The sequence below is a fragment of the Fulmarus glacialis genome, unplaced genomic scaffold (assembly GCF_000690835.1).
Source record: "Fulmarus glacialis isolate BGI_N327 unplaced genomic scaffold, ASM69083v1 scaffold46805, whole genome shotgun sequence".
Lineage (NCBI taxonomy): Eukaryota > Metazoa > Chordata > Aves > Procellariiformes > Procellariidae > Fulmarus > Fulmarus glacialis.
Genome location: NW_009215907.1, coordinates 1 through 27800, shown reverse-complemented (window position 1 = coordinate 27800; position 27800 = coordinate 1). Strand labels below are relative to the sequence as shown.

The 27800-nt window shown below is 37.2% G+C and overlaps 1 protein-coding gene across 1 annotated transcript in view; it reads left to right on the top strand.

Moving 5' to 3' along the window:
• The window catches only part of LOC104077740 (FCH and double SH3 domains protein 2-like), a 31572-nt gene extending 7752 nt beyond the window's left edge, over positions 1-23820 (top strand). Inside the window, exons 4-5 of the mRNA XM_009579088.1 lie at positions 19520-19635; positions 23751-23820. Of these exons, the coding sequence (XP_009577383.1) occupies positions 19520-19555 (36 nt within the window). The 3' untranslated portion in view covers positions 19556-19635; positions 23751-23820. The remainder of the gene's footprint in view (positions 1-19519; positions 19636-23750) is intronic.
• The last annotated feature ends 3980 nt before the right edge of the window (positions 23821-27800 follow it).

The window sequence follows — 27800 nt, the reverse complement described above, 5'->3', positions numbered from 1 at the left end:
CAGGCAACAAATCGACATTTTCATTGGCAGGATTTCTGGTGACATACAGCTTCTGATAATTTTCAGTAGCTTAGAATATGTTACTTTATTTTACGCAGAGAAGAAAAAAATATTCACTCTACTGTGTTTGTAACTGTGAAAGCCATCACAAACAAAACAGAGATGCTCGAAAAGAGAATAGAAAATGCTTCCAGCATTTTTAAAAGAATCGAGAATTATCTCTACAGTGCCATCCTGGTTTACCAATTACACCACTAAATAAGAAGCCAAACCATTCTAGATTTCCCTTTAGAAAATATTTTAATCCTATTGCCTTTTTCTAGATCTGCCCTTCATGTCCAGAATTTGCATCTGGATACAACAAAGTTATGCCACAGACCTGAGCTCTGCATTTCAATCTCTGTAGTGAAATTAAAAAAAAAAAAAAAAAAAAGCATAGACTAAAGCATTGTAATGTTTTATTCTTTGCCAGTTTCCTGACAAGCTGCTTAGGAGCAGTTGCCATCACCTGATTGCTAAGATACATTCTGTAAACCCTTTTTAAGTTGTCTGCCTGGTGCTCAGGCTTCTGCGGAAGTTTAAACTGAGGTCAGAAGGAAGTGTAATATGATGGTTGAAGTAAATTCAGGGCTGTTTTGATACCTGTCTTTTTAGAAACTTTATTATTACTGCATTTCATTTTTTACTGCTCTACTCTTCTCTCCTCTGTAAGTTCCTCTCATGAACCACCTCTGAATATGACTTTATAAAGCAACTTGTAATGAGGAAATGTTGGTCAAAAAAAAAGGGAGGCGTCATGAACATTTTAAATAATTCTTGGATTATTTTTAGTAGAAAGAGAGAACTAAAACTTAAATTGATTTCAAAGTCTAGACTTTTATAGATGACGTGAGCGCCACCTCGGCAGTTTATTCCATTAGAGCCTGTGGCAGGTGGGTGCACGTGTGTGCATGCGAGTCATGGGGCTCAGGACTGTCTCCTTTGAGCTTCACGCTAACCAAGGCCTTTGACACAATGTAAAATATTTTAATAAAGTATTTTATTTTGTTTCTCTGGTGTGTTTTCAAAATCTGTTGCTCTCAGGGGTTTCCCTTTTAATGCTTATATTTCGAAGTTGAAATCTGTAAGGAAAATCTGCCTTAAGATTTCAAAAGTATTTTATAGAGCTAGGTCATCAGTGGAGCTTCATGGTTGATGGCAAACATAGAGTCACCTCTGTACCTCAAGGACTGCGTTGAGGACTGCGTTGGAGGAGTAGTGTCAAAAGCTAGCGTGCTTTGCTATTTTTTTGTCTTTGTGGTTTCAGTAAGGTTTTTTATATTGTTGTAAGTATCAGTCATATTTTCTGTTTTTTCTGTACTTTCCAGTTTGCTTGACATGAGGAAGTGCAGTTGTATAATTTGGCTCTTGTTCTTGATCAGAGTTCTTGTGGTGATATGGCAGGTTTAAATAGAAACTTCATGTTACGTAATTTCCCTGGAACAGATCTTTATTTATGCATGGGTGATGATACCGAGACATGTAACAGCATTGCTTTTTTAATTCGAGAGATCAGTTTTTAAAATTACAGGTGATGTTCATGTTTTTCACATCTTTGCCTGTTTTTAAGCAGTGTCTTAAAGGGTTCTGAGAGAGGAAGAGATCTGTCTGGCTTCTGAGGAATGAGCTGGCAGTCATGAGGATTAACATGAGCAGGGGTTGAGCACCAAGAGTGAGTATCGTACCTGGAGCACATGATGAAGGAGGAGACACTGAGAGAACTGGGTTTGCTTAGCCTAAGGAGAGAAAGGGAGATACTAACAGTCTTAATGATCTACAACTACCTTGCGGGGAGCATATGGAGAAGACTGAGCCAGGCTTTTTTTTTTTTTTTTGAAGGTGATGGCATGGTGGGCAGGGAACACATTGGAATACAGGAAATTCTGATTAAATATAAGGTAAAAGTTTTGCCATGAAGGTGGTCAGAAACAGGGGCTCGGGGAAGGGGGGAATGTCATACCTTGGAGACATTCAAAGCTTGACTGGACACAGCCTTGAGCAACCTGATCTATTTGGCCTTGCTGTGAGCAGAGGTTGGACTGATATCTCCCTTTCAACCTAAATTATTCTATGATTCTGTGAAATAACATTTTCTGTTACGAAGATCCTGCTTGGAAATCCCTAACTTCCAGTTTCTGGGTTTTTTTCTGCCATTAACTGGAATAACTGCATGAGCCAACAGTGCTAGAATATTCATGTTTTGATGAGCCCTGTTTTTTCATTAGAATTGTCGGGAGTTTTTGTGAAGCTGAGCTGACGTCTGTGTTTTCAGCATCGTCATCCACCACTTTTACTGAGCACTTCTAATGATCACTTGAAACAAATGTAAATACAGACTCCAAACATGACTTGCACAAATGAAAGTCAGCTGAAGCTGGCAGTGTTTATAAAAATGACCTGAGATTGAGGACTTGGTGGTTTTCAGTTAATAATTTGATTTATGCCCAGAAATTAATAGGTTGTGTATGGCAGTCAGTTCTTTCCTCTAGTGACTCTATTTGACTTGAAAAGTAAGTTGACATGTTAGCTGAAGGTCTTAAATTGTCTCAGGAATGTTATCCTAGCAAAGGCTGGCCAGTGTGTGTCCTGTATAAATAAAAGGTTAACATTTGCATGAGTGCATATTTCTGTAGACTCCAGAACAAGCAGAACCAATCTTATCGCTGTAAGAAATCATTTTACGTACACGTTATTGTTTTATGCTTTTTAGAATGATTTAGAAGCACCCAGGGAATTACTTTTCTAAAATGGAGATTCTGTCCTAAATGAAAAAATAGCATTAAGATAAAATAATTTTGAAGTCACTAGAGGTTTCCATTTTCTTCTATAAATCTCTTTTATTAATTCAGTATTAGCTATTCTTCTAAGATCCTGTAATACTCCCTTTAAAATGTAGAGGGATTTATGTAAGTGAAAGAACTATTGTTTCGCTTCCCGTTCTTGTCAGCTGCAAGCCACAACTATTTTGTAATTACAATTAAGCCAGCTATAGATTGCGTTATCTACAGTATCAGATGGGCACAGTAACTTTCCTTTACAGATGATCGATGAGTGTGCATTGCTTTCTCATGTTCTTTCCTATGAATGGAGGATGAGTGAAGGGAGGTAGTTGCCCAACACATGATACAAGTTTTCCAGATGATGTTCATTGTAAGCTTCATAATAGCTGATACGACGCTGTTTTCCCTTCCAGGGACATCAGTCTGTGTGCATACGTGCACATAAAACCTTGGGGAAATTAATTCCTTTAATAAGACCCTGTTTGTAGTGTGATTATGCATCCACAGAAATTGTTGAATAATTAATACAAAATTGTGCTCTCTTATTTAGGCTTTTTCTTAAATGCTCATATATCACACTTTCCAGTTGATACCTAAGTGCTTCTTTGGACACATTTAGCTCCTTCATAGTCTATTGAATATGTGCTAACTACAGTTTTGAGCGTTTATATTCCGGCTGACTGTGAGTAAACATTTACAGGGAAGTGAAAAGAGGCTTTCCACCGGAAAGACAACCACTGCTGGTGGTAATTTTGGCAAAATCACAAGCAAGGGAAGTTTAGATGGCCTTAACAGTAAGTGGTACTGCCACCACTAGCTATGGTAGCATCTAATATTTTCAATTTCGAATCCACCGCTTGCACCCTGGAAGATCACGTTACTCATCACACAGCCGTTCCGAGCTAACTTGAGACAAGAGTGGGTCTGAATCACAACTATTTCTGTTGTACAGATGAAAAACTGAGCGATGGTCACATATGCCCGATGACAGCTCTGTTTCACCTCGTGTTTTAACCACAAGTCAATTCCTTGTTTAAGCATTTGGTCCAAAAAGGCTATTTATTTCCAGGGGACTAAGTATTTATTGCTCCGTGGGTGGGGAGTGTATAGTGTAAAGACAGAGCATAGCAAAGCCTAATATATAAATCAGGGCAACTTGCTTAATTATCTTAAAACAATAATCATTTTTCATGGGATAATAAAACTATTTCTTGATAATGCTTCTGACTTGTCAGCAAGTTTTCCTTTGGCATTTTGACAGAAACAACTTTAGAAAAGGGTTGATTGCGAAAAATGTAGTGTGATTGTACAGATGCTCATGAAAGGTATTTCCTGTATAGGAGGTTACGTAGAAGAAGTCATGGATGTATTTATATGAGAAAGCTAAGGAGGCTGGTATTGTTGGTGCAGTGGGTGGGAGCGACTTGGGAAAGAACAAAGAGAAATAATCAGTGATGAAAGTTGAATGCAATGCAGTAGAACAAGGAAAATGACTGGAAAACCAAAAAAATTCAAAATCACTGCTGGAAGAGGGCACAAGGAAAGCAGCGCAGGGGTTAAGATCGGGAAGGAGGTACTTTAACAGAGTCCCAGCGGTCTTCTTGAGAAATCTGGTTTGAGGAGTTAACAGAAAACTTTAAAACTTTTTTTTTTTTTTGGCTTTTAAAGATTTTATGTAGAAACCGTTTAGGATTTAGATCAAGCTTCAAGATTTTTCTGACAAATGTCATAAAACTAGCCATTTTGAACAGGAAATGAAACCTTGCCATCTTGTTTCAAAGCTGCGCTGTAATACAATAAGAATGGTTCCCGAAATACTTGGCTCTGCCAGAAAGCAGCCTGCATGCCTTCGAGTCGCTCTGTAGCTAGCGCAGAGAAATAACCAAACTCAGGAAGCACCTGGTGTGCTCTGGTTGGGAGGCAGGTGGGGCTACGTCGAAAAGTTTTAACTAGAAACATGCGACATTCCTATTTTAGAAGTCATGGAGACAGACATCCCAAACAGATCATTCATGGGCTTTTGTTTGGTTGCGGTTTTTGTTTTTAGCAACTCCGGGTTCACTTGAAGAATTGAAGACGCAAGGGAAGAGGTACTTTTTTCCTTGGTATTTTTCTCTGCTATTACTTATAACCACCCAATGTTTCAGTGAGTTACCTCGAATTTACACATATTTACACTGAAACTATGTGAAAAGCTCATGTACCATTTTTAAAATTGAATGCACGTGCACAGGTTTTGTCCTGTTAAATGAGATATTAAACTATAAATGTTACTGAAACTGTGGACTGAATGGCAGTCTGTAGGACTTCTCTATATGAGAAACAAGCAGTCCTGTGCCCCCAGAGTTGGTTATTTAGGACCAAAGTGATAATGGAGTTGGTACTGAAAACATTCAGATGCTCCGTTGGATGATTCAAAGTGAAATCCAAAGGTTTCTGTGAATAACTGCTGCTTCATTAAAAATGAAATATCTAGTTGCATAGCTGTCTTGCTAGATATTTCATTTTTGATGAAATTTAGCCAATATAGGTTGCAAATTGAAGGTGGTCATCTAGACGCATTGGAGCTAGTGGCAAAGGTGAGCTGTTTTTAATCCTCTACCAAAGCCTCTAGGAATGGTAGAAAAATTTTGAAGAGTGTTTGAAGCACAGTCTTGCTATAGATTTTGTTGTCTTCAAGGAGCACGGAAAGCAGTTTAGAAGAAGGCAAAACATGTTATAATGACCATCTTCTGATGGAGACTGTGAGGACTGATGTAGTGTCTTGTTCGTCAATGGCAGGAGAAAACATTTCTGAGTGACTTAACTTATGAAAGAGAGAGAGGAATTATAAGAAGGAGGTAAGACCCAAAATAGCACAAGCCCGATAAGTGTAAGATAGAAAATGTCACACTGAATTTGAAGCATAATTAAATCCTAAAAGAAGTTACTGGAAAAATGGCTTCTAATCTATTTTTTTGCATCTCAATGTCACTCCGGAGGGAGGCAAACCTGGTAAGAGTTTTTACAGAATTGAGAAGGTTTGCATAGGGTATGGCTGTCAAATTGTGAGATACATTTTATTCTTTCAGCTTCAAAAGCTTTGCTTCCCTGTTTCAACATGAGTCCGTTTGGTGACAGTGAAGTTGTTCGCTAGTATGGATGGATGGAGGTGAGGAGCTGGTCATCAGCTGTCATAGCCTGCGTGGACAATGGCTGTTTGAGCTGTATTTTTGGCACAGTCATTAGAAAAGTTTCTTGCCTTGGGATCCCTTCCTGCAGCTGAATTCTGGGCTCGTGCTTGTGAGCCTTTATGGGTGCCGTGGCTTGCAGCGCACGCTCAAAAGGCAACACACAACATCGGGTTTTGGCTCCTTTTGAGAGGTCAGTAAATGGCTCAGGGCTCCATCAGCAATGAATGGCCCTGCAACTGATATTAGAGGAGAGAACTGTTCCTTCAGTGTGAGCTGCTCTGAAAAGAAATGAACGGAGCTGATCCATGCACCACTGGAATTAGGCCACAGAAGGGCATTAGGAGGCAAGAAATTCCTATTTAGCATTTACAAATTGCTAGGGAGATAATTGATTGGAAAGCTGGCTGAAAAGCTTGGTCAAGGGAGGAGGAGGAGGAGGGAATCCTGCAATATGATTTGTCTGTCTACCTACTAGTTTTCATATAGGGAAAAAAAAAAAAATCCCATCTGTTCAAGTTGTCATCTCTGCTAAAAAGGCTTTATAGCTAGGATAAACCCCCTTGTCGTGGAAGGGAAGCAAATATTCCCTACCAGTAGATTCATTAGATCCGTAATGCCGGACGACTGACTAGCTGGAACAGTGTAGTCCAACTGAACAAGGAAATTATTTTGTAATGTTTTGCAAATTACTGAAGCACTAAGGTAACTGCTCATACGACTTGAATGCTAATTAAAAGAAATAATGTCTCTCTGGTATACCCAGTGCTGCTCATTGTTAATGGCAAGAACCTGTTCAGTGCAGCTGGCTCATCAGAAGAACCCCGTCTGGTGTGTGTGCACTTGCTTCCCCCTTGGCAGCAGCATCGTCCAGAAGCATCGAGCAGCACCCTTTAATTAGTGCCTTTTAAAAATCTTAATGGATTTCAAAAACTTCAGGAACGTTTAAATGCTTAGGTTCAAGGACTTTAATCTCACATAACTCAAAATTATGGGAGCTGAAAATGATCTAAAGATACTGGAAGAAAATTTGTTTGAAAGAATCATGATAACATCCTGATTTTTAGGTGCTTAAATTTATTTGGAGAAGCTACTTTTGACTGAAGTATAAAACCAGGTATGTGGAGATAGGTAGAAATCAGCTTTCTAGTTCAAGCTAAAGAATATTAGAAATAAAATTTTTAAACTTCTATTAATCATATTGTTCAGTGTTTTATATTAGACCTTAGATACAATGATTTAATTTAATAGATGAGAATTCCATTTAATAAAAGGGAAGTTAAAAAAGATATGGAGTCCTATGAAAAAGGTGGATAAAAAGAAGACAGCAAATCTGAGTGAGAAGCATCTTTTTTCTAAGTAAAATCTTCACAAATACTTGTGACTATGTGTATACCCAAATAATTAACAAGTTTTAATAGTTGACCCACTTCTGTCATGCTTCACTTTCCTCGATGGGCATTCCTTCAGTTGGATTATTATAGTATATTTTTATGGTATGCATATGTGATTTCAGGTACAAATGTCTCTATTTAAATTCTATGTATCAACATTTACGTTTAGCACAGACCCTGCTATCTAGTTGGGTCTAGAAACCCCATTTCAAATTTAAAAGGGGATATCAGAGAGAGTGTTCATTGAATTAACTTTGGTGAAAGTCTCAATTTACTTAATAGCAAAGACTAGGTATTAAAGATAGCCTCGTATCAAAGAAATCCCAAGCCTACCAGGTTCTTGGGACATCTCTTGCTATGTGATTTAAACTTTGCTTGATCTATTCTGACCATATAGTGTCATTAGGACATCTGAGCAGTATTATTGTGAAATTAAGTAGTTTTTAAAAAGGTTTGAGCATTAATCATAGAGTGTGCAGCAGTGTTGAAGTAAGTTTGAAAAGAAGCTTACTTTAATGCAATTATGTTCATCAAATGATGTTATGAGAGTAAAATATATTTAGGTGTTTCCAGTCAGGCCATGCTTAAGAAGTGATTTAATTAAAAGATAGTTTAACACCACCTGATCCCATTTTGTTCACTTTTCTGTTGATTTTTGTTAACCATCACTGTCGTGTATCAAATAGTAGAAGCTTATAAAATACTGTCAGCTTTTGGAGAAAATGGTACAACCAATGAACCCATCAATACTTGTTTAGGAATATGGCTTGTAGTGTTTTTTTTTGTGCCAGGCTTTGTGTTGGGGGCGGGGGGGGGATCTGTTTAAAAGGGAGAAACCTTTCACAATATTTTTAGTTACAGACTTGAGACCAAAATTATCTTTCTCCTCACCCAGTGCTTGTAAGGAGTACATGCATAAACTGTTAGCATGATTCCCCTGGGAATAAATGAGAATGGACTACTAAAAGTAATAACGCATAATTGGCACGTGGAATTCCCGAGCGACATTTGGGAAACACGAATTAATCTTCTCTGCTGCAATGCAGCTGCTGTACCTTTGGCATACCCCTGTGATGTTTTTTCCTTTATTGCGCGAGATAATTTCTTTCATTGTTCTATGATTCTATAATTACTACAATAATCACAGTATTGTGACTCTGAGCTATTTTCCTTATAAGAACATGTTGCTCACTTGTGTAGATTACAAAAATTCCTAAAAATAGTTTCATTTGCTTTGGTCCTTAAATTTTAATATGACTGGTAAGGAGTATTTAGTAATCCTTTAGTAAAGTGCCTTTTCAGGAACATGCAGTTTGCGGTATGAAATATGCTCTGCCCTTTTCATACTGTTTAATTAATTGACATTTTAATATAAAATTTAAAAAATGCATTTTAATTTTAGTTGGAAAATGTCTTCATTATCCTGAAAAGACCCTTTGTATTGTGGATTAGACAGTGCAATGTTACAGTTGTAGGACTGCGTCAAACTGCAGGTTGTGTCTCTTTGGCGTGATAAGAATCTGAAATGCTCAGTAATAGGTAAAATTTATTCAAGTTTTTAATGTTGCAATATTGCCATCACTAAACTTAGCAGAACATCTTTTGAAAAGCCTGTTCACTGAATAGTTTACTGGAAGTGACAGGTAACTTTAAACCCATGTACAGAAAAAAAAACATATGGAAGTGATAAATCCAAATAGCAGTTGGGAACAACAGCCTCTGTTGGAGCAGAAAAGTTTTTGTTCAACGAATTTATTTGAAGAAGTAAATGAAAAGCACTGGACAAAAAAATTAACTGCTGTTAAAATGATAATATAGAGATTGAATCAACTGAACAAAAACTAGAAACAGCAATGGCAAAACAGATGGTTAAAAAAATGGAAGGATGCAAAAGAGAAAATAAAAGCTCATGAGGAATGCAAATGATCGGTATCTGATTTTTTTTTCCACATTTTTTAATGCATTTTATCTGCCAAGGGAGTATTTTTAACTATTAAGAAACATGGGGTTTGGTATGAAATGCATTTTCACATGCACATTTGTGTCAGTTTAAGGTTTCTGTTCCTTAGTCTATACTCTTGTAGAACATAGAGGATTTTGAGACTTACGCAGAAGAGCTGGTGTGTCTGAGTCAAGGATGTTTCATCTAGAGTATGAGGCTTCTATGGAGACTTGCTGATAAATCCACACATTTGACACAGTGGAAGCCTGTAGTAAGGAAAAATTTCAAGAGCCTTCTTGGAGATGGGTCTGTGTTTGTTTGACTAAATCCTGTAGGAGCTAAGAATCATCATGGTTCTAGCCTATTCTCGAGCAAAGTACATTTCTTTAACCTACCTTCCAAATTATGTAAAAATATATATGTATTTTTTTAAACTGAGCAACAAAATAATTCATTGTTGGGTACATTTTCCTACTGAAGAAAAAATAAGAAAGCCAGCTGCAGTTGTTAGACACACCGCATACTCCACTGCTGTTCAGCGGTCGTTACGATGATGATGATGTGGTCAGCATAAGAATTCTTGAATAGCAGAAATCAGTGGCAAAATACTGAATGATCTAAATACACATTTTTCTGCGTGAAAGAAGCCAAATATTGTTGGCAGGAACAGTATAGAGTACTCTTCAGATATGAAGATAACGTGGCGGTGACAGTCTGCCACAAAGCCTTCTTCTAAGTGTTGGATTCGAGCCAGAATTTTTTTTCCAAGAATTAGGAAGTACAAAAGCAAAGATGACTGCACCAGTGCAATTTATTGAAAATTAGTCGTGTCAGAAGAAGGATCCCCTTGGGATTTATTCCAGTGCTATGAAAGAAAAAGCAAAATAGGTCCAAAAAGTCTTTGGAGATGAAACTCCTGGGAAAAGTAGGTGTATTTCTAGATTATAAAGAACCTGTTTTCATCTTCCAGGGTTTTTTAAGCCTTATACAGTAGAATTTTTGAAGATCTAATTTTTCATTTCTTATGGCAATCTTACATCAGGGTATTCCCACTGATTTAAGTGGAATTATTCTTGAACCCTGAAGTGTTGATTTAATGCTGTCTTCATCAGGTAACTCTCACGGCTGTCTGCCTTGTGGGGCAAAGAATTATTTCCAAACAAATAAAGAGGAAGAATTTCCAAAGGAGATTTCCTTCGGTGCCTATGTTCACCTACCAGACCCTCATCATTAAATGTGACAACTACAGGGGACTACCATGAGATCTGTGGAGGCATATCTAGGAGTACTTAATATTATCATTAATTTTGGTTATACTTGTTTTAAAGGAACTTTGTCTCTGGATTGGGGGAGGGTGATGGGCATCTGTTGGTGGCTATTCCATGTTTTTCTGTGCTCGGAGTAGACTTCAGTGCACCAGCAACAAAGGTTTTGTCATTAAAAACAATGACCCTGCCTAAATTGTAAAGGAACAAAATGATGTGCAGAACAATCATCAAGTGACTAATGAGACCAAACAAAGAACTTGCAAACAAGCCCAAAACTATTGACACTAGAAAATACAAAGCTCTGGGGTAAGGGAAAGTGCAAAGTGTGTTTACGAGCACCGAACTGAAAGGCAAGCAAACAGAAGTCAGGGCACTTCTTGTCTTCTAGTGTTTATTGTTCCCATGTTTGCCATGATGAAAGCTCCTTCTCTAGGTTGGCGGAAAAGATGAGGAAACTAAGATAGCTTCTGCAACCTTTGTTGATTTAAATAGACAGTTTATGCATTTTGCAGCCTTTTTCATCATATTCTCTTCCTACCCTTTGGTCTGCTTTTTTAAATTCCACTTGTTCCCAGATTTTTTTATCATTTCTCTGCTCCTGAGCAGTATGGATATGTCTCTGGAATATCTTTCACTTCCTTGTTCACAGCTGGCTGTTTAAGAATGTTCTTCTGAAGAACACGCAGTCATGCAGGATGTTGATTCAAGAAAAAGAAAATAAAAAGAAACCGGAGAAGCTAATTAGCTTGACAGCAACAGTACAGCGAGACAATTACAGAAATTCCTTAAAATTATTTTCTATGAAAGTGCAAGAAGGAGCAGAAGCCAGAGAGGTGGCAGAGGATCTTTCTGTAGGGACTCTTGAGTTACTGGGCCAAAAGCTTCTTAATTTCAAGGAGATAAGAACAGGTTGGTGGCTAGGGAAGTAGAAGGGTTTGCTCTAAGAGCAGTAAGGGCTAGCAAAGTAAAAATGTCTGCAAGTTACTACCCTTTTTGTTTGTTTTGGCTGATACTTTGTCTCTGACAATGCTTGACATTCAAAGAAGCTGCGTGCTACAGGAGTTTAGGACAACTGAGGTACCCAGGACACTTGGCTGTCCACCTGTACTTTAGGGTTGGTATCAACTGAAATACTTCCAGAGTAGAGCTGAAAATGCCATGTTACAGAGGAAGCAATCAAAAGCAGTTTTAATTGGGAAATTAAAGTAAAAGTAGAGTGGTTTTGCTGCAGTATTTAATTTTTACAAAGTGTTGAAGGGATCAGCATGAGCAGATGAACAATATTCTGCATAGGAATGCACACCTTGGATAAGGAACAAATGTTGGTGTAACTCAATTATGATTTAGAAAACTTTTTTCCCTGTTGACATCCCAGGTAGCTGCATAGCTAACCCTGCTAACCAGGGTTTCATTCTTGCCTCCTTTTTACACTTGCTTCTTTGGGACTGGTCCCAACTCTCATAGCTCTGCGTTTTGAGTAGCAGCTGCCTGCCCCAAATTAAATAGTCTTTCCTTGCTCTGTGCAGATGTGTCTTCTTTAGGGTAGTTGTGTTTCCCTTTTGTGGGACCCCACTAAGTTCCGGATGTTCACAGGCAGAACTAGTTAGTGTTACTTCACCAAGAGTGAGTTGGACCTGGACCTCACTATGAAGCGTGCTTCATACAACAGCTTTAGATGTGCAAGATTATCCTGGGATACAGATAATTTTATGGTCTTAGCTTAGCACTGTTTTGCATTGGATACAAACTGTGTGGCTGTACTACTGTGTAACTTGAAATTCTGATTTTACAGAGCTAAGCTTAGATGGTCTTTTCTCCTTGTAGGATGAAGAAATTCAGCACTAATTTTTTGATCCAGAGAAGAGAGTAGGTTTTTGTCATCAGCTTTTCTTAGCAGCTTTCTCTACTTGCACATACAGTTCAGCAGAAAAAGAGGATTTTTATCAACTGCTGAGCCTGTGAAGGGCAGGCTAGGCAGCAGGCTTCCAGTCATTTTTAAGTCAGACTTCAGACTTCAATATCGTGATCGGTGCAGACGCCGCGCAGTTGTTCCTACAGGATTGCAATGACTGAGAAATGCAGAAGCTCGCACTAGTTTTATGTCAGCAGATACATGGTTGCTGCAGGCATGCTGTTCAGGGACACTTCTCTTGCTTTGATCTTGGGTTTGTTGGTAATTTATATATAGAAGTCGTGTTTTGTTGACAAATACTCACAGACCTGATTTACTTTTATGTTAGGATGTCTTGATTGAGAAGAAGGGTATTTCTGTAGTGACAAATACTACAGCGATGGAAGAATTCAAAAAGAAAAAAAGACTTAAAGAAAGCAAGCTCCTCTTCTGTATTACGAGAAAATGATACCTAGAATAAATTACTACCAGGAATCAGCATTTTTAGGGGAAAATCACTGTGGAATGTAACTGTTAACTGAAAAGGATGGGTTTTCCTGACCTTCCTTCCTTTCTCTCCCAATGTCCTTGGGAAATGCTGTTACGTATCACTGATCCGAATACTGCTGAGTTCAGCAAAGCCAGCTGATTCAAATTGTTGACTTTATTACTTCTGAGTTTTAGACGAGTTTTTAAAATACTCTATCCTTCACTGTCAAATAATATGGGATCCGTTGCTATGCTTGGGATAAAACATGTACAAATTTTGTTCTTAACCTCTCATAGACCCAGAAGGGTGCTTAAGCTAATGTCTTAATAGTAATAATTCCTGTTAACAATTTAGCTATTATTGTATGTACGCCAACCTTTCTTTTTTATGTTCCTTTTTATGTTCTGAGGTATCTGCATATAAAAATGAAAACACTTGCAGTCTCATTTACCAAAATCATTCAACTGAAAATTCCCAGACTGCACCATCCGTGAGATCACACTGTTTATTTAATAGATTATAGGCTTAAGTTTTAAACACAAACATTCAAAAAGCTTCACTCAGCATGCATGTTATGTAATTTATATTGGGGTTTTTTTAATGTTAAGTAAGAAAAAGTTTAGAGTAGTGTTACGGAAAATACAGGATGAAAAATAGAGTCCCTGTTCTTAACTTACAGGTTGTTTTCAAAACAAAACAGATCAGGGATAGATAAAACAGGGTTTCTAATGCAAATGAGAATAGAATGGTAGAAGAATTTAGTTTTAATTTTTAATAGGCTACCTAAAATAGAGAGAAAGCATCTGTGATATGGCTCTCCCTTTTTATTTGAGGGGTTTGCTTTGATTACTAAACAGGAAAATATGTCACGTTACCCTGATGCAATACCATTGACTTCATAGAAAAGTTATCACTCCACAAACACAATGATTTTTGTTCAGTTCGTTTAAAACTTTTCCTTATTTTTTCGTTTTCAGACTGTAGTCCGGGTGGGGCAGCGTCAGGTCTAATTTTATGTTACCTCCACCCATGTAAGGAAATTCTTTGCCTTCAACATCAGCTATATTGTTCCCGGCGAAGTGGTGGCGGCTTACGAAGCATTTGTCAAGGTTTTTAATGTTCGGCATAGGGAAAATTAGCACAGTGTCCTGGTTCCGGCTGGGACAGAGTTAACTTTCTCTCCAGTAGCTTGGGGGGTGTGCTGTGTTTTGGGTTTGGTATGAAAGGAGCGTTGATGGCCCAACAGCTTTGGCTGTTGCTGGGTGCTGCTCGCACGGGGCGGGGGGAGCACAGCCCGGGTGGTGGACCCAGCTGGCCAATGGGGTATTCTATACCATGTGACATCATGCTCAGTATAAAAACCAGGTGTGCGGGGGGGCTCGCCCCCTGTTCGTGACACGCGGTCGGTGGTCGGTGAGCAGTTGCATTGTGCATCGTTATCGCCTGCTTTGTATATTCTGTTATTGTTGTTGTCCTCGCTGTTACTACTACTGTTCTATTTTGTTTTATGTCAATTATTAAACTGTTTTATCTCAACCCGGGGGTTTTCCTACTTGTGCTCTCCCGATTCTCTCCCCCATCCCACCGGAGCGGGGGGGTGGTGAGTGAGCGGCTGCGTGGGGTTAAACCACGACACACAGGTAAACTGTTGAGTTACATTAACTCACAAAAGGTTGGGTGTTTACAAATGAAAACTTCATTTGATCCACAATGGTCGTCTTATCGAAAGAGTGGGGTTCCAGTGAGGGTTAGGGAGTTCAAAAATATACAAAAATATAAGTGCTCGTGTTTAAAAATACGAAATTATTTATAGGCAGTGATGATTCAGATGAGGCTAGTGTAAATTAGTCAGTGAAAACACACGTGGCTTTACAAGTGTGGTTTTAATTGTGTTTTTTTAACTTGGTACTGTAAGGTCCAGGATTTGGTGCCTGGTGGATTCAGATCACTAAATGAGAGGTTTAATTTGAACACCTGATTCTAAACTGTAAAAATATTAGTAAAGCTTCAGCATGGCTTAGCAGTTTCTGTGCAAGACAAACATGAATAGAATAACAGGAATATTTCAGAAATAAATGAGATAAAATGGAAGACCTGCCCTTGGTGCCTTTGCACGACTCTGGTCTGCATTATGCACAGGTCAAATAATTTCCATTGTTTCTTTGGGATTTGAGAAGGAATGAGTCTTTTAAAACAAAAAATGCATAGTAGTTTAGCTTGTTCTCTGTCTTCTCCAAGAAATTGAAATGGTAATTTTTAAATGGAATGTGACTGAGACCTGTAAATGTTCTAGTGAAGAGACCTCGAAGTAAGTTACATGAATGAACATGAGATGTTCAACACGGTGTCTTTTCTACATCATACATTAGCATCTTAAATTAAGAGCAATGTCCCAAAGGCAACCAAATATACTAATGATATCTAAAATAGTTTTATTTACATCTTTGCTTTTGAGGAAATCTTTTTAGAATGTAGAATGATTAAAGCCAACGCATATGAGTTAGAATAGAATAGAAGTTAGTTTCTAAAATGTTTAGTATAATCTCTTGAATCAAAAAAGAAAAACCTCCTCAAAATTATGATCTATATGGGGACTGAAATTTTGTTCCTAGGAAAACTGTGTTACATTGTACTTGAAACTTTATGTTGAAACCAGAAAAATGTTCTCCCCCCCCCATCATTTTATTGATTTGAATTAACATATAGGATTCCTTATAAAAATACACTTTAATTTGGTTGTGTATCCATTGCCTTTGTTAACAGTTTCAATTTTTGTCAGTCCTAATTTCAGCCTTTATCTCTGGACTCAGGTGAGGAAGTAGTTTTTTACCTTTAGTATGACAATTTCACTGTAAAGAAATTATTTCTTAAAAAACATAAATTTTTTGCTGTCCTTGGAAATGGTAATTCCATAGTACTTAACTTCATATTCTCTTCATTCTGATGCTAGATTTGTTTTTTTTAAAAAAAAAAAAAAATCTTGATTTCCTTTTGAGGTTGGAAAAAGACAGGTTTTTCAGTCCGATTGTAATACAGTAAGTGATTTAGTAATCTTTTGAGATTCAGAAAGAGAACAAAAGCCATTGTAGTGAAATAATGCGTGTTGGGTTTTTTTGATCTCCCACCCCCCTCACACACACCCCAGTTTTCTCTTCAAGTGGTGTGATCAGAAATTTTGAAAAGACTTTTTATTTCTAACCTAAATTGTGATGTTCAGTGGTTTGGGTTAGAGTGTTTGTAAGTAAATGAGGTTCAGATTAGATATTATAAAATCCCACGTGAATGTTAATTTATATTGTATAGTTCAGCAAGTCAAATCTTTTGTTTTAATATTAACATATCCAGCTTGATGTAATAATTACCATTTTATAGAATGAATAGTTACGTTATCATTGAAAGCAATTTGTAACCAACCAGCTCTCTAATCCTGTAACTGATGGGATTGTCACTTTTTCTGTGCAATGATGAGTTTTTTAGCGTGTTGGACTGCGCGCTTAGCTGTGGGTGTACTTGGCTGACAAATGTGCCTGTGTTGTATTGCGCTGACTTTAATAACTTCAATTCTGGCAGCTCTCATCGGTATTTAAAAACTTCATCATATTGAAACCGCTTTTAATTAATGAAAGGAGAAGGGCTGTAATGCAGTATTCACATGCTGACAGATTTGTATGCTTCCTAATGTTTTGACACACTTTGTTCTTTCTTATATATCTTTCTTCTATATCTCTATATCACATTGAGGGGGGTATTCTGGCATTTTAGCACAAAACTTCAGAGCTGCGGTCATTGAAAGAGAAGTGAGGGAAAAATGAAATTAAAGTTTATATATCTTTTTATATTCCTAGAACTATAGAATATAGCTGTAGAAGAAGAATTTAATTCCTAGTGCTTGGTAGATAACAGTTGCAGAGAATAAACACATGTTGAGATGGGCTTCATCTCACCCAGCTTTGTACGGTCACCGCGTAGACGTGTATATCTAAGCTAATTGTCTGGGCGCTATTTACGGTCAGTGAAGAGGAATAGGCACTTAGCATGCTGTGTTTCATCTGACCTGTTTTAGCCATCTATCTTAGAGGGAGATGAATCACACCACAGAAGTACCAACTTCTCTCCATTACTCTAAAAAGGACCTAGAGTGACAAACTCCGACGTAGACGTCTGCACTGTAGAAGTCTTAAGTTAAATAACATGAACCCCTCCTGCTGGGTTTAACATAAAAAGAACATATGGGCTTGATATGAAGGCAGGGGGAGCGAGCTCTGAAATACTCATTTATAGCATACTGGAATGAAAAAATCACAGCTGCTTTGCAAACTGAGCATTTATAATTGCTTTGCCAAGTTTAAACTATTTATTTACATTTATTAGCAGAGTTGCTCTCCAGCCCGGTGTTTGATCTGAAAAGCTTTAGGAACAGATATGCTTGATCATAAAAGTCTGCAAGTTCCGTTTTGGGGGAGTTTCAGGATTGCCATGGTCGTGCAGCAATTCTCCTGAGGGCACAACCAGTCTTGGCAATTTTATACATCATTTGTATTCTCTGAAAGTGCAAGACAGACCTGCTATTGGGACTGTACGTATTTGATGTGAAAACAAATGCCCTTGAAATGGGATGCTAACTTTGCACTCATATAACTATGATACTGAGGGCTCATCCGTTTAGCGTTATAAAAGCACAGGAAGTGTTAAAATCCTCATGCTAACCTAGGACTATGCTTTATGAACTACATGTGCGTTGCAAGATGAATTCCAGTAAAGCTGTGCCTATACCAAGAGAGACAAGAACTGAAGCTGCATATGTGTATCGCTGTAAGTTTTTATGGATTTGCGGTTGGGAATTTCCTGACATCTTTGTCAGATGAACATCCCAGCCATAAGCTCATATTACGTAATTATTTTAGTAAGAATTTTTAAAAAAATGATGCCTAACAGTGTATTTGGTAGAGCTGACATCACTTGTAAGAGCCTGGAGAAGTTAACCTATAGCTCTTTCCCAGCCATACGGTGCGTCTTCCTTCGCTTAACAGAGCCTTCCCGTGGCTGGGGGCCTCAAGTTGCTGCCCTGGCTGCTGACCCCTCGAGACCGGCCTTTGATACGGGTAGCTGGCAGCATGGCTGAGTGAGCCGGCCACATTGTGGTGGCTTGAAAGAAATTCCCGTATTTGCTGCTAGTTTGGCATGGCGGCCTATCTGTTTGTTTTCTGATGGCCGTGGTTTTTGCACTAGCAAGTTTGAGGCAGGTTTAATGTCTAAGATTGAAGGAGAAAATCAGCCTGTGCCAGGAAGTACTTTACACTTGGTAGGTGGAGGATGAAGAAAAGAGTGTAGTATAAAGTGGATTTTGGATATAAAATTTTGGACACGAGAATTCCAGTTGCACAATTTTATTATTTTCCTCAAAGCATCCTTCACTAAGGATGTCTGTATGTTAAGTTTTAATTTTATCTGGTGGTTGCTGTAGCTGTGTGCTGATGGTGGGTGAAACTTTTTTGCAGAAGGAAAATCTCTTCTGCTGTTCGTCATCACTTCTGAGTGATTTGTGTCTACTTTACATGTGTCTGTTAGCCTCGTCTTAAATGTTGGCTTGATTTTGCTGGGGCAGGAACTATTTCTTAAGGCTTGCACAATTTCACCTTTTTTTTTTTTCCCCCTGACTTTTCAAAGTGATTTATATAATCAAATGCAATTTTATATAGAAATGCATTCTTGAATCTGTTGAAATCTGGTATACGCTATTTCAATGAATATACTATTGAAACGGATATCTGTGAAATATATATTTAAATATATCCAGAGTTGAATATTTAAATGAAATGTTCAGTCACTTGCAAAGTCGTACATGCAGACATACAGAACTTGCATTCAACCTACATGTAACCTAGGCCATGTGATGTGATTTTACGGCTCTGGTTACAACAGGGCTTTTGAGTTTGAACTTCGTCATCCTCTGGTAACTACTAAGTTCACGATACATTTTTGTTATGTATTTGGTATTTCTGTGCACAGAAGAGATATGTTGTGCTAGTGTGAAATGGCAGCTATTGATCAGCAGTTTTTAATAAGCAAATAGCTGTGTATCTGACACATACAGATGTTGAGTGTCTTGGTAATGTCATTTGGAGTGCGGTACAGTGACTTGAAGAGTGCTCGGGCTGGTAGAAGCCCCATATCCTTCCAGTTACTAGGTCCCTTTCTTGACATAAATGACATCTCCCCGAATGTATTCACTTATCCAAACCTGACCTCACTGCTCTGCTATGGCCATATTACACAACTGGATGGAAATAATTTAATATAATGTGATATTGTTACGGTGCTCTGTGGTGCCATCTAATGGAAATTAAGCACTGTCATTCCTCCTTGTCAAAAATTAAAGATGTCCACCTGTCACTATCCAGGCCAATAATTATAGGTGAATATGTGTTAAAAGAAATTATATGAGCATCTTACAAACCTAAACATGAATATTAATCATATACAAAAGTACACATTGCTTTTCTTAATTTCTTTCTTAATTTTCTCAAATTCTTTCTCTCATACAGGCTCTTGATGGAAATGTATATGATTTTTTTATTTAATGGCAGTCAGCAGGACTGAACTAGAGACATGCCAAGCTGTACAAAACACATTCCAGTTTTTACTGGAGACTTCCAGCAGGGTAAGTTTTTTACTGAATGATCTTTTGTAACTGAACACTTACAGCATATATAAGTTCCCAGGCTTAAGATTTGCTTCCAAAATAATGACAAAACTGAGTGGTTATTATTTTTGGTTACTCCTGAGTGGTATTAAGTTAAAAGAAACTAGACAGTTTTCTCGGGGAGAATTTTTCCTGTTGCCACCCAGATTGCATTCTCATGAGTGCATTTAAACAGTACAAGTCTTTAGAGAACAGCAATCAAGAGATGTTCAGTTATACTCACTCTGCCTGTTTGGAAAGAGAAATTGCAGCTGAGTTCTGCACTGGGTAATGTGGAACCACATTAGTCATCCATCACAGTAAAGCCCTGTGAAACTGTTTGGATCATTTCTTAATAATTGACTATCAACTTAAAAACCAAAACATTACGGCGTTTTCTCCTTTGAATTAAGAATGGCAAATACAGAAAACAGGTTAGAGTCTTGTCATAGACGTGGTTTGTTTGCTTTGTTGAGCAGCCAGAATCAGGAATACGTGATCGCTTCCAGGATAATTTTGATACTTAAATAATTCATCTTCTGGGCTAAAAAAAAAAAAAAAAAAAAAATTGCCATTGAGCTCAAAGGAGCCGCTTTGGTGCGGTCATAGTGTTCCTTTATACGGATACCTTAACCACCCGCACAGAAACAGAGCTCGTTTATGCAGGGACTTACGTAGAAACAACATATTTAACATGTTCCTTACTCACCTGCGAGCATGCTAACTCTCACCTTATTAGATACAAAACGAGTGGATTAAAAGTTGGCTTTGTGCTAGCTTGTCTTTGAATTTACTTGGCAGCAACTGTAAAGATAATGAAAATACCATTTTATCTTCTGTTGGAAAAAGACTTTCAATAATTTACCTTGGTGTATATCATTCGAGTCGGCTTAAAATATCTTCCCCAAAAATGCTGGTTTTGAATCTTTTAAATAAATATGCTTCTATATAATGTCTACATATTCATAGTTAATTTCTCAATATTGTATTCAATGCTTTGTGATCAGAATATTTGGAATATTGCCTGTCTGGGACTTTCATGTAACTAAACTGTCATTTCTAAACAGCTCATTTGCGTAGGAATACCTTCGCCGTATATTTGTGTGCGCTGAGCTTGTGAGAGCTTGTGTTAGCAAGCCTCTGTGTGGCCAGAAGCCTGCAGGTCTGGCTTATTTTATACAGTAATGTCATACTGTATGTTTGAGGAAAATAGTTCTGTTTCTGCTTTACTCAGTACAATGCCTGGAGAATGAACAAAAATGTAAATACAGCTGTCAGGTCAGAACAGGATTTTTACAACTGGTTTATAGCTCATCAGCACCAATTTTCTTGTAGTTCAAGAATGCAGAGAAGAAAAATTTGTATTACATTACTACTGAAAACGTGTGTCTTGCTCTGAAATACTAAACACGTTAATCGGTGGCTTATTCCACGGACGAAGGCTTTGCTCATCCTTTCTTTTGAACTTTAAGCATTTCTTGTAGGTCCGCATTGCAGGAATCAGCACAAAAAGGAGAGGTGAATCCGGTGCAGAAGCTCTACATCAAAAGCTATGCATGTGCTTCAAAAGTAGCTTGACTGTTAAATATGTAACAAATTTGTTAGCAAGTTAGTAATTTGGAATAAAAACCAGCTTGCTATCAAAGCAAAGATTTAAATATTTATTGTGGTTTTTTTAGTATTTCACCTGTTTTTTGTTAGTTTTAAGTACAAAATCACAAGCTTGCCAAGCTACGTTTAGAAAAGACACTTTAGATCATTGATAGAAATGCTTTAGTTTTTCCATGTAAACCATATTTCTGTTTACAGGATGGAATTAAATTGTATTTGTTTTAGAACAAGACAAGTTGCTTCCCAGAAGTGCCTGCTTACCTCTTGAGTGTCGGAGAGCCAGAGGTGGCTGCTTCGGATGGGCAAGGCTGTGTTGTATTCAGCTGCTTGGGAGACTGTCAGTCACCTAATGCTAATGCAGATAGAGGGAAACATCTCAAAAACAAGTTTTCTGTATAAAATGAAGGTTTTTCACAGCTTATCGTAGCACTGTTTGTTGCAGCTTTGGAGGTTTTATTACTGCTAGGTTGGGGTGACCCATGTCATTCCTCTGGCATGTCCAGGAAATATTACCCTCTGACACTGAGCATATGAAAATGCAATTTAACTTCCTTTTCACTTGAACAGTCTTATTCAAGACTTGTACTTCGTGCACTTCTCTTTTGGAAAAAATCTGATTTTCTTTGGAACATTTTCTGAAATTCCATTTGCTGTTTCGAATAACATTTCTGTGATGTTTCTGGTAGGAAGCTTCACCAAGCTAGGGCAAATAATTTCATTTAGGCATGTCTCTGATTATGCCTTCTTTCTGCATATGGTAGGTATTTCACATTTGATTTCAAGTCTGTTTTAACATGTCAATTGACATTGACTTCATAAAGAAACTGCGTGAGAACATTGACTTAATTTCTGAATAACAGGAAATCCATTTGGAAGAGTTGCTGCTTAATCATGAGAATACTGTGTTGCTTAGGTGTCTTTCTATTTTCTTTTTAACAGTTGTCAAATATATTGTGCAAAATGCTCTGGGGTATTAATTTGCTGGACTTGCACATTCTCCCAAGTCTCACGTTATGATAACAGTTGTTCTCATTTATAACTAAGTATTGTTGCTTTGAGGGAAAATTTCTTACGAGTGCTGTTGTAAAGGTGGTTTTTCTTCTTTGAAGAACTGAGTTGCTTTTGAGTTAGAGGTCTAGAATGAAAGCTTATTGCATTAAAATAACTTTATAGGTTTTCATGTCCTCAGTAACTACACTTTCAGATTTCGTTCTAATTGGAAGTTGGTTTAAAATAGTTTCAGATATTTGACATGGCACAGAGTTGTGTGCTACAGTTGGTGTTCACATATATATAAAGGACTATGTGAAGACTGGAGCTGTTTAACATAAATGATCTCGATGCCATTGCTGAGCACCATCTGAAGCTGCACATGATTCCTTCTTTAGTATTTTCCAAATTTCTATTTATGGAAATTCCTAATACAGACTCCCTGTATGCCTTCTCTGTATGATTTCTACGCATTTGAATGTGTTTACGTTCAACTGCTCAAATTGGTGCAGTAATTATGTACTTTACTGTTTTAAATGAGTGCATTATTGGCCCTGGAGGACTATTTACTTTTTTTAACTGAAGATTAATTTTTTACAATTCAGTATTTCGGTAACACAAGCATCAACATTTTGATGCGTTGGAGAACATGCTGTATTTACTATTGTACATACAGTGTAACCAGAATTCTCAGTCATATACAATGCTGCTGCTATTTCTGGATAAATACCATCTTTATTATACACTTCTGTACATTGAAGCCCTCAGTTTGGTAGTAGATTTTTATAATTTCATGTTGCTATTTACGCATTTTCATCAATTGAAGCAGTGTATACTATCTAGAGTTCTTCAACCAGTGATACTATTTTTTCATATTGCAATCACTGAGTTTTTCTTTATAAATATGTGTAAATTGTGACATAAGAGATTTGTTTAGGGATACGTGTCATGCTATCTGAAATGTATCATTAAACAAATTTAGTAGCTGAAGTAGTTTTGGTTTAACAAAATGCAAGCTATGAGAGTTTTCTCTGAAAGCAATTTAGTATAAAGAGATGAATTTTGCAACTGATTTTGTATGCATTATTCCAAATAGTCTTTTCAGCTCCTGCAACTAATAATTTGTGTAAAAATAAGACATTTCAGCTTAAGAATGAACTGTGTACAAGAAATTATCCACAAGAGGAGAGAAAGATATTTGTGGTGGTGACACCACATACTGTATACTTGATAGTTGACTTTTTTCCCCATTTTACCTTTGAAGTATTTTTCGTTGGTTAATGGCAGGTATTTTTTAGGTCTCTATTGTTCAGTGTGTGTCCTGCCAGTCACTTCTGAATAACTGTGGGTAGTACTGCCCAGAATCAGGTCCTGTATTTCCTTTTGTTGCATTCAAGGTTCTGTCTCTGTTTGAAATAATGTACTAATTTTACTGTAGCATTTTTTCAAGTTTACAAAATAACGGCTCTAAATGGCATTTGTTATTTTCTCAGGTGGTGCGGGATTACAATCTACAGCTGTTTTTACAGGAGAACTCTGTGTTTCACAAACCGCAGCCTTTCCAGTTCCAACCAAGTGACAGTGACACTGTAAGAACCCTGCTGAATTCCTTCATTTATTTGTTCTTGCTCTATTTTTAAGAATGTTGTTATAAATGGGTAAGAGAATAGTGCTCACTATCCCAGTCTGGTTTAACCTCATGCTATATTTTTGGAAAAGAAAGGGAAAGTGGCCTGATTCCACCAGCTCTGCTTGCAATAGGTAGGTAATCATAACAAAACCATCAAACAGGCTCAACGTCATCCACAGAAGAGCAGAATCTTTTTTGCTTCCAGATTGGGACTAGCAGTCCTGTATTTCTCTGCTTTCAGCATAATTCTTACTACATTTTGTTAGCTTTTTATCCTGCTGGTGAGATTCTCATAATACTCACTAATACTGGGCTACAACATATGTGATGCTGTGCCAAATAAAGTGTCCATATACCTCTAAATTACTCCATGAATATTCATGCATACATGTAAGAAGTTACTGATTTAGAAAGAATACTGTTAAAACATTGCATTCCAAAATAATCTCGGAAAATATTATTTTGGTGCATATGTTGCTTCCAAAGCAATCATTAAGACATTAAAACTGAGTAAATCATAGTATGCAAATACATTTCCAAACAGCACTTTAATAAAAGTGGATTGTTGATGTCCCACCAACATTACTATTTTAAGAAATAACAGTTTAAAAGTCTAGCTCTTTAAAAAAGTTACCCTTGTGCAGCTTTTTATTACTTGACTTCATTAGTAAACTGGACAGAAATGTCTTGATCTCCAGTTCAGGTGATTAAATTCAAGAAACCCTGTTAATAGATATGTAGAGTGATTTTTGCAGACATGCTAACATCTGTAACACAGTTTCCTTTGTCATTCCATTTTAACAAACTGTGATTTTGATTTTTTTTTCCCAGCTCCTTTGTATAGAGTCAGTTATTTACATAAAGTTTTTGGTTGTTCTTGTCAGTGAGCAGAATCTTTCTAACTGTCTTTGCCCTGCCTTTCTAACCTTTGCTGCTGTGCGTTTTCATCCTTGTGCAATCTCTGCATCTAGAGCTTTAATGCAGTTCAGCTGGTGGATATTGAGCCCTCACCTGTCAGTGCTATGAGAATGACTATAGCAGAGGTATATGGTAGTATTTATGATCAGCCTTTGGCGTTTGTGTCGTTATCGGTATGCATGTGGCTCGGGATGCTGAATTTACGCTTCTGTAGAGGTGGCAACAGAATGCATAATATATATATAAAATGGAAAAAAAAGCAGCTTTTTCCACAATGAGGCTTAAGTTAAAGAAGGAAAAAGCAATTTAACTCTGTTATTTGTGGGGATCAGCTTCACACTTATCTTTTGCACTTGCACAACATTTTTAATTGATATTCTAATCTTTTGGGGGCATGAATCAAAATTTCACAGCTCAAGATAGTGATGTGTATAATTGGTTACTCCTCTAATGTGAATGGGGAAGCTTGTGTAACAACTGGAGGCTATTAGTATGCACTGATGAAATGCAGTCCCATTACTAATTTAATTTTGTTCTTTTTCCAGAGGGCTATCCCCAAGTAAAATAGAACTGTAATTCACTCTTATGAAACTCTTCAACATTAAAAATTACATGATTCTTTGACATGGCACTTGTGTGGTCTGACACTGTACACGTGCACTGCTTGTACCGCTTAACTTCAGGAGCTTTTGAGAAGGCAATGAATGGGTTGTTCATGTCTAAAGCTGTCTCAGTATCTCAGATGCAGTGAATTCTTTACTTGGCTTACCCACTTGGGCTGTAGAATTACTGCATTTCTTCATTGCACTGCATTTTTTTAACTTCTAGCTGCTTATGCTGTAACCAGTTTTCACAAAAATAAATGAACTATGCAGGCTTCTTTATGATCCATAGAATTGTGCTCAGCTACCAGGATCCTACCTGGGCAATTGCAGGTTACACATTCACCATTTTTAATCAATAAATACAGGAGAATGAGGACTTTTGCTCAGGCTTTTGAATTTGTCAGAAATCGTGTGTTTTCTAATTAATCAAACAACATTTAATTGAAGAACAATTATCAAGCATTCTTTTGCCACATATTCTCTTTGTAGATGATCTGCAGAGATTATCAGTTGGCTTTTAGTTTTTGTGAGTTATGCATGATAATTTTCACATGAAGACTAACACTGAAAGAAATGTAAGTAGAGTGATTAATAGATCTAATCAAATGTTTAAGACTAACTTTTTCCAAGAACAAATTATGGCCTCTCTTCAGACTAAATACCTGCTACACTGTGACTGGGGTCAAAGTTTGGAGCATTTAAATATTACTGGAATGAAATCGTGAATATTTTAGGGAAGAAGAATGTTATGAACAATATGGATGTGGAACTCAGCTATAGCAAAAGCTCTGAATGCTTTTATAAATTCTAGTTTTACATGGTCCATCTCAAAATTTTGTTTTATGAGGGGAGAGCTGTTGCCAAAGAATAACGTAGAATGGATTGCCATGCAATCCTTGAGTCAGGTACAAAACCCACAACTCAATTTACTTTCAAAATACTGTCAACGTGCACAGAGCCTCCAAAAGAGACTATTCCTAAGAAAGGTAGGTATGAAATGGTTTTCCATCAATTTTGAGGATTTTTGTTTCCCCAACATCACACTAACGCTGGCTGAGATGTAGACTCCTGAGTGTCCTCAAAGAGAAGCCCACTACAAAATATTTTACATCAATCAGCTATTTTCCATTATCTAAAAAAAATTTGTTTGAGCTTAACTTTATACGTTTGTTCATGTTACTAAATTATTTAGCTTGTTTCAAGTGTCTCGGTTAATTTTGCCTGACATAAATTCATTTTTTACAAAGAGGAAGTTTTTAAAATTTTTTTAAATAAAGCAATTTTCCTTTAAGGAAATGGTTTGTTTTAAAAGTATTCAGTAAGAAATCATTGCTAAATTCTCGACCAGCTTTAATCCTTTCAATAAATGAATTCACAAAATGGATTGCGCCTTTACAAACAGCAAGATGGAAAAAATAAAAAGGTGTTTTGAAATATCTTTAGCCTCACAAGAAAAAACAGTCAGCACATGCTGACTTTACACGGAGGCTGCTGCTACATTCAATGTAGTGACAGTTTAATCATCAAACATCCTCCCACAAGGCAAGTGATATTTATTAAGTCTGCAGAAATCTATTGCGTTGAAAACATACTGTCCCCCTGCTTCACAGATAAGCCCTAGCCATAAGAAAAGGGCAAAATATAAAGGAAATTAGCCAGCTTTTCTCTGTTTCCTGTTTGGAAAAGATTCTTTTTCCTTGAACTGCGTGTTATCATGTGAGAAAATGAGCCAGACGACAAAAAGCATGTCGATAGTGCAGGAGAAAAATGGCAACAAAAAGCTGACGCTGAACTTTTGAGGTCTTTTTCCTGTCTTTTATCTATGTGTTGCCTGTGACTATAGTTTCCCCTGTACATTACTGATGCCATCATTTTCTTTGAGCACGCAAATAAAAAATGTAGCCAAATCTTATTTGTATGACAGCTTATCGATATGAAAAAAAAATATTTTTCTCACTGTAATTTAGAAAAAAACAACATCTGAGTAAGATCGGTGGAAAGTTTTGGAGTCTCGCCCCTCGTTACTTGGATGTACAAGTTTTATGGATAGATTGTGAGAATAAGCATGAATTTCACTTCACTGTCATACGCAGAGGAATATCTTGAATTTCTGAGCAGCTTATATTAAGCTATATAAGTTATATAAGCTATACTTACAAAAGGACATCATTCTTGCTTGTGGCAAGGCGTGTTTTCTCAGCTCTGCAAGTGCTCAGGGGTTTCCAAGTAGAAATTACTGTATAAATGGGAACGAGGACTCAGTCGAGGGCTCTGCTTTGTCAGACTTTACTTTTAGCAAGTTTCTGTGCATGCTTACAGAGGCAGACGTATTTACACATTTCAGCATTTACTATTGAATTTATTTAAATATTTAAAAAATATTTAAAATG